At 38.7% G+C, this 15,212-nt stretch overlaps 1 protein-coding gene across 1 annotated transcript in view; it reads left to right on the top strand.

Annotated features, from left to right (window-relative positions):
• Positions 1-14,286, top strand: part of TRHDE (thyrotropin releasing hormone degrading enzyme) — a 210,334-nt gene extending 196,048 nt beyond the window's left edge. The window contains exons 16-19 of the mRNA XM_075707003.1: positions 6,355-6,522; positions 7,058-7,198; positions 12,180-12,261; positions 14,143-14,286. Of these exons, the coding sequence (XP_075563118.1) occupies positions 6,355-6,522; positions 7,058-7,198; positions 12,180-12,261; positions 14,143-14,286 (535 nt within the window). The remainder of the gene's footprint in view (positions 1-6,354; positions 6,523-7,057; positions 7,199-12,179; positions 12,262-14,142) is intronic.
• The last annotated feature ends 926 nt before the right edge of the window (positions 14,287-15,212 follow it).

A 15,212-nucleotide genomic window follows, 5' to 3' on the forward strand; every position in this document is an offset into this window, starting at 1 on the left:
GAACATAAAGGACCATGGTTTTGTTGCAAAAACTGTCCAGAAGGGACAAAACAAGGCATATCTACCTAGAGATTAGTCTCAGAAAGAAGTGCTTCACTCACCACTCAGTCATTAAAATCAGTGTTGAAGAGCTTGAGTCTGCTAGTCATGTGTTCAGTTATTGGATATCTGCCGTAGGAAAGGAAAGGAGCAATAGCAGTAACCATCACTTGCGGGATGATGTATTCTCTGCCTGCCTCAGTCAGACCCATGCGATACCTGAAGCTCGGAAGCACAGGACTGGGACTGAGGAGACCTGGCATCTGTGCATAGCTTTGCCACAGACACCCTGAGTAGCCACATCCTCGGTTAATATCCCCTGAATTCAATGTGTGACAGGCACCTGAATGTCAAGCCCATCACAGCTCTGCGCCTCAGTTTTCAGGGGGAAATCCTGCCCTTTCTCTTTAGACTGGGCACATGCTGTGGCAGAGGATGCTCCCCTCCTCTGTGTGCACAGTGGTGCTAGCAGGGTGGCTTCTGGAGTTTGTAATAGAGAATGGGAGTATAAGGTTTGGGATGGCCGTCTTAAAAAATAAACTTTGTGTGGTGCTGTTCCTTATAACAGAATCTGTATTACAGATCTGCCGACAAAGTACCAATACATCGCTGTTATTTCTTATCTGAGCCTTGTAACGTATTAAACAAGACTATAAATATAGTCATCAAGAAAAATAGGCTTAAGTTAAATGTTAAATAGTTGCAAAAATAAAGAATAATGTTTCTGATTAATTTTCTTTGTCAAATAGTACCCTAAATGGTATTGAAATTTGTCACTTAATCAAAGAACTGTCTAAACTGTGTGCAATTACATTTTAAAAAATTAGAACACAATTTGCCCAGAAGATAAATAATTATGGTCCAATTTTATAAGTGTATCTCCAATTGTTAGAACATACTTTAAATAGGAGCAAGTATGTACCAATTAATTATAACTTAGAAGATTATTCTTAGCTCATTGTAGAGCTTTATTATTCACTCTTGAAAAAAAAAAATCCCTGTAAAGGCACAGCACGATTTTAATTAATTTTTTTCTAACTGTTTAATTTTTAACTTTTTTCCCAAAGTGTTTAATTTTTAAACATGAGCTCTGCTAGCTACATATTTCATCCTCACCATCATATCTCTTAAGGAAGAAAAATAAAGTTAAATAAATTGGATCAGTATTCAAATAAAAGCCATTTAAACTGATGCTTTCAAAAGTTAATCTTTATTCTTCTGAAGTATCCATCAATCATATTAGCTCTTTAAAAATGAGAACAGCCTTGAAGGCCCAGGTGAAGTTTACTATAAGAAGGGGATATGTTCAGCACTGTTATTACCTAAGCGGTACTGAAACAATGGTAATTTTATCCACTTGATTCAGTTAATACAGGGGGCAAACATTCTACATGCTGATCTAGTGCCTTGGAACTGCAATTTTAGAACAACATTTTCCATGAAGCTATAAAATTAAAAAATCTGTAGACTAGGGAGATTTCACATGCTTAGATAATGATGAAGTATAGGCCCATAATGACTGGAGGACAGAGAAAGCAAAAATCCCCACAAATGGAGAAAATTCAATTAGAGGGCTCTCTGTTGAGGCAATAGTTAGAGAGGAATGACTTTGGGGATATTCGCATTTTCATAAACAATTTTCATTTCCACAGGAACTCCCCTGTCTACAGTCCTGATTACAAGCCTCTCACGGGAGTAATTTGTAGCTTTTCATAGCCGTAAGTTTTGTAGTTTCTGAAGCTAAGCCTTTTAAAACCAGTATTTGTTTTGATGTCTTGGTTTGTAGGAGCTGATTTTTTTCATGTTGTCCTAATGATTTAGCTTATAGATAGAGACCTAAAACCTTCCCTGGAGCAATTGGTTGGATGATATTGAGCAGATCTGCTGCAGCACTGCAAGTATGCTATTACTGATTTGGTAGCAATAGAGTTTATTTAGAGACATGGTGTCATCTAGGCTATGGGCATGGAATCAGTGCCATCACTTGTCTTAAGTCCTCCTTCCCTCCCAGAGCATGCAAATGATCCTGCAGTTACTGACTGCACTGCTGCTAAAATCGCTAGTGTTGGCACTTGTAATATAAAAGGTGGAGTAGCTGGGAAAGCCCGTTGAATTGATATGTTTTACTATAAAGTTAAAAAATGTAAACCTCACAAGTGAGGAAGCTGACCTTTCTGGGGTTAGACATCCACTTCTAGGTACCTCTGCTGCTGACTGTACTAGCCAAACAGAGAGTGACAGTCCTTCCAGCACACAGTTCCTACCTGAATTAATGGGGAAATCAACCAAAAAAGAATTACGTTTTCCAGGTGCCTTATAGTTCCTTAGAGGATCTGATGGCTGAGTCGCATCTCTTGCAGTAAACCAAAGATAGTATTTCTGCCGGCAAAGCTCAGAAAGAATTACGTGTGCTTCTAAAAAATGATTTAGTGTTTGTGTGTAAACATATAAAGTCCTTCCTTCATTGAAATAAGGCTTGACTGGGTTCAGTTGTTCCTCATATTCAGATATCATATGGTAAGACAGATTTGGGGCAATGGGTTGTTTGGTCCCATGGTCGGGATAGCATCCCTTAGTCCTTTTGCTTTAGCATATGTTCTTCTGGCTGCTATTAGTGTATTAAACCCCAAATTAAAAGCAAAAAAAGACCGAAGCTGGTAAGGGAGTTGTGCTTCAAGGACAAATAACCTAGTGTATCAGAAAATCAGACACAATGATAATTATTATCACTTTTATGTTCTATGCGGTCTATGTGTATATGGCTGCATATTTATGTTACTGTAATTGCTGACCCGAAGTTTTGAGAGAGTTGCAGTTATTTAGAAAACTTTAAGCCTCATTCTGAGTTAATATAAGCCAACACAAAGGCAGCACCTGAATATCTGCTCCATTAATTTTAGTATTTCTTGATTTCTTGTGTTTAAATATGCAGTCTTAATTTTGTATAATAGACTCAATTATATGCAGTTTCCTTGGCATGCACTTTTTGAAAGAAAGGTTAAATGTGGGAAAAATAAACTGTTGATATTCATTAATGTTTGAAATATTGCAACAAGGGCTTAATGATAGACTTTCAAGTAAGAAGTACAAATTCCATTACAGTGAAATGGAAATTCAGCACCTAGCACACATGGATAATTCTGTAAATGTCAACCAAACTCACATTTCACTAACGTTAACTCAGTTTTTGAGAATCAAAACTCAGTAGTATGGAAAGGCTGGTGAACGTTATAACTTTTTTTCTTTACTGCCCATGTATGTTTAAACACTATTTCTTCTAATGGATCTGGTCAGCTTTAAGGATTTTCTGGTTTCCTTGGTCTTGGCGTAGCCGTTCTATAGGGACCACAGAAGCAGTTGCATAAACCATACGTAAGCCAAAACCTACTGATCCTGGATAAATCTGAGGAGAGTTACTAACTTTTTTCAGTGCCAAGCTTTTTAGGTCATCTGAATGTTAAGGGAAAAAATCTAAGAAGGCAATAGGAAGCATCAAGGAGGAACTGTGGAACCTGCATTTTTTGGAGATCCCATCTGTGTGTCGGTGGCATGTAGGAATTGCTTGAGCTATGTGGTCATAACCATAGCAATGCTGATTGCCTGGCACGGCTCAGGATAGGCATGTTCTCACACAGCGATTTGGTGGTGGGAGGAGAAGAAACAGTAAGATCTCAAACTGTGCCAGGATCTGCACTGTAGTACCAATCTTCACTGGCTAGGTGGTACCAGTTCATGGCAGAGATGAGACATTGTACTTCTGATTTTGCTTCAGAAGGCAATATTGCTGGTATGTGCTGCACGTAGTTAAAAGTTTGATATTCCTAGTAGCTTTCAAATGGGTTACATTTCTCTTGCCTACACTTTCAGTTTTGCTTTGGAGAGTTTACTCCAGAATAAATGTCTGGGTTTGTCTGCGTCAAATGCAAAATACCTCAGCACTAGTCAAGGCAGCCCTTTGTGGCTCTGTTAGCATGGGACTCTGCTAAAAAATCTCCAAGCAGCAGCACTATCCTGAGCCATGTCAGTTCAGCAGAAGCAAAGTTCATGTGACTCTGCATCTAAACCTGCTGATACACCCTCTGAGCTGATGACTGCATTCAACAGAGCACATGAGTAAAGCCTCAAACTCAGGACTTTTTTACAACGCAGAAAAAGCGTAACAAAATAGCAGTAGGCATTAATTCCCCAAAGTTCTTCAGCCAGTAGTAGGAGGAGTGCACTTTTTTTCCCCAGTTTTGCCTAAATTTAGCTGCATATTCCTTTTATTCTTTTTCTCAAGAAAACATCATAGTTGTTGGGACCAACTAACCCCATAGAGGCAACAACAGTTTGTAACCCTTCACAGTCATCAATATATGGTCTGTTACCTTGCCTACTTCCTTCTGAAGTACTGAAGAGGAACCAAAACATTGAAATGCTGAAAAGCCACACTGGTTTCATTTTCCAGAGACCCAGACATGGCCAAAGAGATCAGCTGAAGTTTTTTAACAAAAACACTCATCGCAGAGACCAACAACAGAAAATTTCAGTGGAAGAAGGTTTTTTTCTGGAGAGTGAATAGATGGGAGTAAAACAACCTCTTTGTTCTTGACTGGGATAGCCCAGTTCATTGTATAAGACTTCGGTGAAAGTCTTATAATTCAAGTAATGACGCAACCTTTTCTTTCTGTGTTGTGTAAGATTTGATATAAAATTTTACAGAGGTAATTTAATTCTTTGTCCCACTGTATTGCTGCCCAGATATTGACAGCAGCTGTATGTACTTCTAGGTTCTCTAAAGAGGTCTTGCATATTGTCCTGGTTTCGGCTGGGATGGATAGAGTTAATTTTCTTCCTAGTAGCAGGCATAGTGCTGTGTTTTGGACTTCGTATGAGAAGAATGTTGATAACACACTGATGTTTTAGTTGCTGCTAAGTACTGCTTATGCTAGTCAAGGACTTTTCAGCTTCTCATGCTCTGCTGGGTACACAAGAAACTGGTAGGGGGCACAGTCAGAATAGTTGATCCAAACTGACCAAAGGGCTATTCCATACCATAGGGCGTCATGCTCAGTAGAGAAACTGGGGGGAGTTGGCCGGGGAGCAGCGATCGCTGCTCGGGAACTGTCTGGGTATTGGTCGGTGAGTGGTGAGCAATTGCATTGTGCATCACTTGCTTTGTATATTATTATTACTATTATTATAATATTGTTATTATTATTATTTTACTTTATTTTATTTCAGTTATTAAACTGTTCTTATCTCAACCCAGGAGTTTTCTTGCTCTTAATCCTCCAATTCTCTCCCCCATCCCACCGGGGCAGGGGGAGTGAGGGAGCAGCTGCATGGTGCTTAGCTGCTGGTTGGGGCTAAATCACGACACATATGAAGTTCCAGAGGTGTTTCAGCCCAGCTATTAGTAACTAGAGAAGTGTGTTTTGGTATAATTTTTGCCAATAAAAAGAGGGCGTTCTTTCCTGCAAGTCAGAAACGTGTTCCTCTGAGAAATGTCTAGCTTTATCTGCAGGAATACCCTTTAGCTCATAAATGTTGTTTCACCTTCTGTGCTTGTATAGGAAACATAAGCAGGGTAGGGAATTGAAAGCCCAGCTGAGATCTTTTTAGAAGAAAATGGTACGTATGCATATCCTATATTAGGTCTGAATTTGGCTTCAAGAAGCTTTCGTTTAATTGTAGTCTGAGTTTATATTGTTTGAGCAGTAATCACAGTTCACAGCCATCCTATGGCATAGCTGGTTTTGTACTGGTATTAATATGCTGAAAAAATGAACAGGTCTTTCTATTTTCTTCACTCCTGAAAACACCATTTTTAAGTAGTGTTGTGTCAGCACATCCTTCCTTACTTGTGTGCTACTGTATGAAGATGGAGCACTTTACAGCACAAGGAAGGAAGAGTTTCTGGCTGATCAGCTCCTATTCTAAAACCACACTACTAAGGACAAGAAGAGGAGATTTGGCTTAGAGCCCAGCAACAGAGTGATAAGATCCCATGCTAATTTGGAGAGCTTATGTTAGCTGTCCTGCAGGTTATGTGGCACATTATGTGTTGATGAACTGGATGACCATAATTTATAGTCTCCTGACAACGTGACAGCATTATGAAAAGAATGGCAAGCATGTGTTAGCCATTAGAAAATCCATTAGGAGCCTGGAAGATTTTGGTGGCAGTCAAGAGATGCAAATGTAATTTTCCAAAAAAATATTACTGTTGTACTTTAGTTTTGGAGTCTCATAAATGTAGGGATGTTCCTCCTTTGTTTCCAATATCAGGAAGCTGCTTATTTACCACAGTGCTATAACTGATTTCTTTTGTAGAATCCCACTCAATGTGAGAGACATTGTCTACTGTACAGGAGTTTCACTGATGGATGAAGATGTATGGGAGTTCATTTGGATGAAATTTCATTCTACCATAGCAGTGTCTGAGAAGAAAATCTTATTAGAAGCCTTAACTTGCAGTGATGACAGAAACTTGCTCAATAGGTACAAAAATATTATATATCTGTATCTGACTATTACCAATAATCACTTCAACATTTGTGGATCATCACTTGAGCTTTGGTCTAAATGAAAGAACTTTGCATGTCAAGTATAGTCTTACTGTCTGTTTAAACTGTCTTATGTTTTTGCATATGAAAATTGGCACATATTATGTCTTTTCACTTCCAAATTTTACTGCGTTCATTGGAAATGTTTGAAATGCTATAATAATTGCTGTTATTTTTTTGTTAGCATATCCTTTATTTAAATGTATTGACCAGTCTGATCTTACTGATTTCATAAAAATGCACATGTAAAGTTCCACTCAGCTTTTACTGAAATCCTTTTATGTCAAGACTTTTCTGATTCATAAATGTGTCTGGTCTTTGGAATCGCAGAAATAAACCACTGAACTCACTTGGAGACTCAAACCATTTGGCAGTGATTATTTTTTTTCTGAGAGTCTTATGATGTGCTGCTGTTAGACTGTGTGTTGGTGAAACTGAATAGGACTTTTTTTCCCTGTTTCTCCCACTAGGCTTTTGAATTTGTCTCTCAACTCTGAAGTTGTCCTGGATCAGGATGCAATTGATGTGATAATCCACGTAGCTCGAAATCCACATGGAAGGGATCTTGCTTGGAAGTTTTTCCGAGAAAAATGGAAAATATTAAATGCTAGGTAAAGATAAAAAGACTAAATTTATTTTCATTTTCTTATTTTGATGTATGTCATGTAAGTATTGTATATGTATGTATTCATGTAAATTCCTGAATCTAGTCCATTCTCTTTTAATCCATAAATAGAGATGTCTCTAAATATGAAATACATACATATGACTCATAAATGCATTTATTCAAGGATTGTCACATGCATGCATAGAAACATTTAGCTCTTAGTGATCATCTGTATATATATCTATTACTGTATTGTGTCTGCACTTATGATAATGAATTCTATCTATATGTCAAGTGCTACAGTTCTACTTCTACATAGATAAAAAAGCAGCAGTTCCCAAAGGAATTTTGCTGATTTGAAGTCTGATAGAAAAAAATCTTTTCAAGAACATTATTTCAACTGTGGAAAAACCCACCAAACCCTTTTTGAAACATTTCCATTTTCAAAAGGATGCTAATATAGTGTCATCCCCTTTCCTTCCACTCTGTGTTTCAGGTGAGTTTCAAGTAATACAGGAGCAACATTTTGAATTAAAAATAGATGAACAGGAAGGAGGCAGGGTTGTTCCTTATACCTACTTCTCTTTCTCTTTGAACAAGTGCTACATGCTCCTACTCAGAAGCCCAGTCAACATTTTAGAATCTTTTTTGATGAAGATTTTGATATTAATTCAATGAATGAGAAATGTCTTTAGGGACAGCCTGGGGGTCTGAAAGATTCCACAGCAGTTCATCTGATATTGACAGATTAGAAGGGACCACAACTTGGATGAGATTCAAGTTCTTAAAGGCAGGTGTCCAAGAACTTCAGACACCCCACTCTAGGCCACTCCCGTGGTGTTGGCAGAAAAAGTCTTGGAAATCTGTTTCATTCTGGACTTGTGAGGAGCCATCTAGTGTACCACAGAATATTCAAAATGGTATATTTAAGATGCCGTATTTAAGCAACTAAATCCGAGTGCCTGATGAATACAGGTACAAACTTACTATAGGTTTCATGGCTTCAAAAGAAGAGTGAAGGAAACTCAGAGACTGTGCAACTTTCCTAAAGATTCAAAAAGTTGTTCATGCTGTTCTGGATAATACTTTATAGTATAGTGTGATTTTAGAAGTAGTTCAGCTGGGAAAATAGGTTTGAGCTGGAATTGGTTTTGGAAGTTTATATTGCAGGAGCATACTTTTTGAAAGCAATTTCCAAAAAGCTTTAAAAATGCTGAAGAGTTTAAAAATTAAGAATCCTCTGCTTCTGGTGTGATTATTCCAGGAACTGGACTTTTACACAGAAAGTGGATGGCAGACGCATTACTAGTATGCAACTCAGTGCAGTTAGTTATGCTCTGGATAGCAAATAATTTTTCAGGTTCCTCCAGGGATTTATACAGAGTTCAGGCATAAATCTGTCAAAATCTGTATTGCTACAAACACATATGCAGAAGTTGTGTCCTGCCTTAGCAAGTACGTTCATCTGACAACCTAGCTAACACTTGTGAGTTTAGACATGGACAAGGTTAAGCGGTGTAGACAAATGGACCAGATTTAGGAAACTATGCCACATGCCAATTTTTTATGTGTTTTAATTTCAAAAAGCTTAACTTCACCTACAATTTGAATTTTATTTATCTCACTTGCTTGGAATGCATCACTGTGTTATCTAAGTTCCTAACAATCAGCAAGGGCTCATCAAAAACCTGTTATTATTCTTTTCTTAATGAGAAAATAACAGTCTGTCTCTTTGCCCAACACTCACTTTATGTTATCTACATTCAGTTTGATCTCCAAACACTAGTCAGAGCCACCAACAGGACTGTAGCAGTTGCATTTTTCTGAGGGACATCTGGTTGAATTTCTACCAATTGCCAAAAGATTCAATGCAGTGGAATGAAGTAGTTCATGCAAGCTGTACATATGTGATTTATATTAAAAATAACTTTGTTTTGTAATTATAGCTTAAAACCTTTTAAGAGAGACTTTGAGAGGGTGGAATTGGTCTAACACCTTGCCCCTTAATGTTCAGTGAAACAGTGATGTGATGGAATGCAAAATTAGGCTTCTGATTTAAGCTTGCCACACTAGTACATTTTTAAAATACAAGCTTTATTGTGGACTTATAGTTCAGATATATGCTGTCCCAAGGCATCTTTTTTTCTACAGTTATAATTTTTTATTTAATTTTATTTAAAATTGAAATACTTCGTACAAACATTAATTTAATAAGGTGATATCTCAATGGTATTTTCCATTGAATTTATTATAAAAGGTGTTGATGTTTGAGATAGTAATATGAATTAGCTGAGGGTGATTAAATTACACTATAACGCTATTTCCTCTAATTTTAAAACACAGCACATAAAGAGTTAGAATGACAACAAAATATTGTTATCGCTTTGTATTTTTGCAGTATGCTTGTATTCACATTGTCCAGAAGATACTGATAATATATAAAGTCTTCAAAATCACTCATATCCCATTGACAAAGATGACTTAGAAATTGAGGTGCCTAACAAGTCTTTCGTAAGAAATCTGTGGGACTAAGACTGCTAAAATTCTGAAAAAGAGAATTGAAAATACTGTGCTTGAATTCCTGTTACCTAAGCATGCACTACCTTGGCTCCTGTATCATTTTCATCGTGTGTGCACGAGTGTGTCTGTGTGTGAAAATTTAATCCAACAGCTGCCTATGGGAATTCCTTCATTCTCAAGTGCTGAATCATTTCTCAGCATTTGGGAATTTGACGATATTTACATCTGTCCAAATTAAGTGGGCTATGCTGCATCTCAAGTTGAGTTTGCACAAGTGCAAAGCCTGTATAAAAGTGAGGCACTGGAGGTTCGCATCCCCAGAAGTAAAGGAGCAGGTGGAGAGCCCGTGACTCCAGGATGTTTCCAGGGAGCTCAGGCACGTAAGGTCCTGGTTCTGCAGTGCTGTTGTCTTTCCTGTGAAGGGTGGGAAGACTGATACTTCCAAGACCAAGCACTTTTTCTATTTATTCTTATGTTTCACACCTGCAAAATACTGTTTTGGGAGGTGGCTTTTCTAGAATTTTTGCCAGCAGAGCCCGTTTAAAAATTGCTGTTAGTGGCTGACTTTTTACCAAGTATCCGTAATGGGCAGTAATCAGCACAGGTATTCATGAAGGTATCATTTTCAGTAAAAGGAATTCTGCTACTTCTTGTTTGCACTGTGGCTACAGTACAGACTGCAAGAAAAATAAAATCCCTGCAGCTGTTTTTATGAGGTCAGTTCTGTAAAGTGGATTGGTAACCTTGTCAGAAGACCCCATCAAGAGGAGCTTCCAATTTTCCAAGCAGTCAATTATGAGGCTAAGCTGAGACTGTAATAATAAAGGGCTTTGTTAGAAAGCCTAAACGTGCTTAAAGGACCATGAAATCCATACTTCCCGTAGGAGGCGTTTGCCTCTGGATGTCTGTATATGTCAGTGTGACTGCGGTTTTGGAAAAAGAGATGTACTTGCTGAAATATCCATGAATAATTCAGTTATTAGTGGTCAGGGAGTAGGATTTTTGATACCTATAACTGTGTTTCCTCTCACACAAGCTCAAGGTAGCAAGCAACACAGTGTACACCTTCCCTAAAACAGAATCTGCTCAAAAAAACCCAGTTATCTTCCCTCTCCTTCTTTCTATCCCTCTCCCTGGGGCTATCCCTATCCCTTTCTCTTTCCTTCTCTCTTCTCAAAGGACTGTGGCTTACAGTACCTAAACATTTAAGGGTAATTAATTTAGGATTAATAGAAGCAGAACAGAAAGCTGTGACTGTGTTAGTTCATTTCACTTTGAATTTTGAATTCCTCCTCTAAATCAGTTTGTAAAAGCAGGGTATGAACCGAGTTGTTCCCCCAGATAAATTTAATTGCAGTGAAGTCTATTGGTATTACTTACACATCTGACAGGAGAGCTGGATTCCCTATCTTAAAAAGTCATGTTCAGATTAGCTAGATATTGCTTTGGATGTATGTGCAGATAAAGATAAGGATAACTATTTGTCAAGTGCCTCTTGCCATGCTGTATGACATCTAACTTGAACAAAAGACTTGCTTTCGGTTTCCAATGGAATTACATTCTTCATACTACAGGTTTTGAAAAAAAAAACCCCACAAAGTATTCCACCATGAAATGCAAAACTCCAGGAGTAGCCTGGTTAATCTTGTAAGTGATGTACATGCTTCATTTGGGGGACTGAAAAGAAGTTGTGGAAAAGCAAATGGAACAGCAGGATTTGAATGGCCAGTTTCAAAGCAACTACCTGCAGAAGATCATTGCTGATTGCCACTGAATACCCTGCTCTGTTGTACACTGGCCTTTAAATATTCCTTGCCCAAGCTTTCAAATTCTCATTCCAGGTTGGTTCTTTGAAGATGCTGCATCATGGCCCAGGGGATTATTTTAGCGGTATTATTCTCTATCAGTATTATTTATTTTAATTATCAGGTACTGGAACAAGACAATTGGATTCAGTTCACTTATCTAGAGGCTGTTTGTAATGTAGATGAGGTGGATGAATATAAAATGCAGAGAAGGCTGCAGCACTTCAAAAAGTCTGTTTTAATGGTACAGCTAGAAGGGTTGCTCAGAATATTTCTCCATAGATGCTGCTCTGCTCCTTCTTTGGTGCCTGTATTTTGAGCTACTTTGTGTCATTACATGGAAAGCTGTTTCGTTAAGTGTGAGGTGGTGTTGTGGTTTGGTCCTCTCTGGAACTCTCATCTGTGGCTGCGGTTAAGCCCATTCTGCTTAGCAGCATCCAACTAAAAGTTAACTACAAATAGCTCAGCCTAGAAGTTGTTCTCAGTCCAGGTTTTTACAATGAAACACTGGAATACCGGTGTCCAGTTCCAGTGCTGTTCCCTTGGATCCCCAGAATCAGTCCTGTGTTTTCTCACTTGCTTACAGAAGACTACTTCCTAATTTTCAGCTGGCCTGGCACTTGTACTAACTCTCTGCACACCTTCGTTTTGCCCTTGCAGGTACGGAGAAGCATTATTTATGAATTCGAAGCTTATCAGTGGGGTCACAGAATTCCTCAATACCGAAGAAGAACTGAGAGAGGTAATTTTTAAAGGACTTGCAGCATATGAGGCTGTATTTGTTGTAAGCAGGGAGCAGGGCAGGAGCAATAAGGTGTTGGTTGTCCGGGAACTCTAGTTGCTCAGCTGGAGTCGCAGGCCTGTGCTGCAGCTGGGCAGCATGAGGATGAGGAGCAGATTGCAAAGGCACCTGAGGCGTTAGAGGTGGTGTCAGGAGGTGGGTAGTGCAGGCACTTCGCTGTGCTTGGCTGGATATGTAGGTTTGTTTTTTTTCTCTTGACTATTGGTTGAGAAACTAAAGATGGGATCTTTCTATTCACATTAGTTTATGCTGCAGAGGGCAGTCCTAAAAGAACCCAGTGTTGAAAGCATAAGCTGCCAGTGCCTTCCTGTTTTTCTTTTGCCTACAATATTTCCATGTGAGAAAAGCTGTTAACCTGATATTCTGGCCAAATGACACCACAATAATTTCTTCTAAATGCTAAGTAATTCTTATTTAGATTGCAAAGATTTCTCATTTTAACTTAACATCTGTTCTGACTGAGGTAGTTGTGTCGTTGCGTTATGCTGTGCTTAGCAGCTGCTCAACATTACCCCAAATGGATCAAATGGTTCTTATGCAGCATAATCACCATTAATTGAACTGTGATTGTGCTATGATATTTTGTGTCCAACCCTTTGTCTGCACTCAAGTCTAGTGCCCTCAGGAACTTAGGGAAGAGCCACAGCTGGTTTTCTCAAAGCTACCCAGGTGGGAAGGACAGTGCTGACGAGATTCGAGTATCTGTGCTGTACAAGAAAGCCTTCTGTACTCTTAGCTTCCATCTCCATGATAGCATTGGCAGGCTGCTTGTTTATACTTCCCCTAAAAGAAACTGGCCATGTAAACATTTTGGTATAAAAAGTACAGAGATCAGGTGAGGGCTGATTTTGATAGTTTCCAGGTCACTCCATGCTTTTAACTGTGATGGTAATGAGATAGTTGCAGGATCAGCCTTTTCAGTTTTGAGCCCATGCACAGAGAGATGTTGTTGGAAGTTAGATTTAAATAAACCAGGTGAATTTGGTATCACCTGGAAACAAAAATTAACGAGTTATTAATAAGTGTTGCTAAAACCACCTAATTTTATACAAGTCAACATAACCAATGACCTACTGTGCAGATCAGCCTTGCAGTTCTCACTTAAAAGAACAGTAATTCAAAGCACACCAGTGCCATCAGCTATAACAATCCAGGTGATAGTGCTATAATGAGTATACACAAGAACAGAGCAGGGGCCTTTTCAGTCTGCTGAAAAAAAGATCAAAGATTTCTCATAAAGGAAGGAATCTGTTTCAGGCGTTCAAAGATTATCAAATGAGTGCCCACTTGCTATTTTGCCATTCTCTTCACACTGTAACCATCCCTTCCTTTTCTAAACAACTGACCTGTATTATATCATCAGAAGGGCTCTGCAAATCAAAATGTAATAAATTTATTATGAAGGTTGATAAAACAAAAAGGCATGAGAGCTGACTTCTGCTCATATTTGCATACAAACCTGAATTAGAAGCATTTCCAGTGCTCCCAGTTTGGTTTCATTGGTAGAAATAAAAGTTTAGAGAAGCCCAGCTGTCTGCGCAGTGCAGCAGCTGGGCTACAGGAGAGAAGGAGGTAATGATATTAATGTGATCCGGCACTGACATGTCGATATCTTCCAGTGCAATTTGAAGCAATTGCATCACATATAATTGACAGTCTACTGTCTTATTACATTTCCTATTAAACCTTTCTACAGCATACTACATTTACTTCAGCAGTGATCACGGAGGTTTGTCCTAAATGCCTGACTTGTTTGTGTGTACTGGAAATATTTACTTTCTTTAGTTCCTGCAAATTTAACCTGTTAACTTGTATTTCCAGCTAAAGAACTTTATAAAGAGTTACGAAGAGGGAGCTGCTGCCTCTTTCTCCCGTGCCGTGGAAACAGTGGAAGCCAATGTGCGATGGGAAAGGCTTTACAAGGAAGAACTATTCCAGTGGCTAAGAAAATCCTTGACACACTAATCTGTCTTTCCAGACGGCCATTTAACATGAAGCTCTGCAAGAGGAAGAGGAGACATTTTAGAAGTGTTCAACATTAAAATCACAAAGACAAGATCAGATTGCAGGGAGAAGGTTTTTTTTTTTTCCTTTTTTTTAATTGTGGGATTTTTTTTACACTGGGCTCTTGTGAAATTGTCAAGAAGCTTTTCAGAAGAGAAGATCATGAACGCTTGTGAAATCCAGTCCTCAGTGTACACAGCCAAACATGATGTTAAGTGGTGCATGTAAATGTTGAAGAAAAACAGACAAAAAACCCCTTCAAAGACTATTTTGTGCATGCTTGTACCGTCCCTGCCTGTATTCTAGCATGCTTATGTATAACAGCCACATTTTGTATGTGAGTTCCAGTTACATCAAAGATGGGCATTATACAAAGCACAAAGACTATCTACGACAATCAGTGTTGCAATGAACAAAAGGAAAGGAAATGCAGAAGGCTTCCAACTTGGGGCAGTATGAGATGTAAAGTCAGCTTTCCCACTAGCTGCCAATTAGTCTACCACTCAGATTGTCTTTTAATGATTGCAAAGCTGCCAGCTAATTTCTTGAGTTGCCAGTTGTATCTGCAGTCTCCATATTCCCATATTTAAATAAGCAGCATAGAGAGTGAGGAGAGAGAGAAAGGGATGGGGGGGAGGGAGAAAGAAAAAGAGAATGAGAGGGAAGGACATCATCCATGCATTGTAATTATATACATTTATTCACTGCTGATCAGTGGAACAGTATAGTTTTAGCTGTGAACATTTGCAGTGTTTGAGGGGAGCTTTGCATTGATTGCACAGAATCCATGAACCACCTCTTCTCAGCAATTTTACAAGGCAGTGGTCTTCATGATAGGTCACCCGACCTGTGCAGTAGCAAGTTATACAGCTGATAGTGCACAAGTA

Source organism: Pelecanus crispus, chromosome 1 (assembly GCF_030463565.1).
Source record: "Pelecanus crispus isolate bPelCri1 chromosome 1, bPelCri1.pri, whole genome shotgun sequence".
Lineage (NCBI taxonomy): Eukaryota > Metazoa > Chordata > Aves > Pelecaniformes > Pelecanidae > Pelecanus > Pelecanus crispus.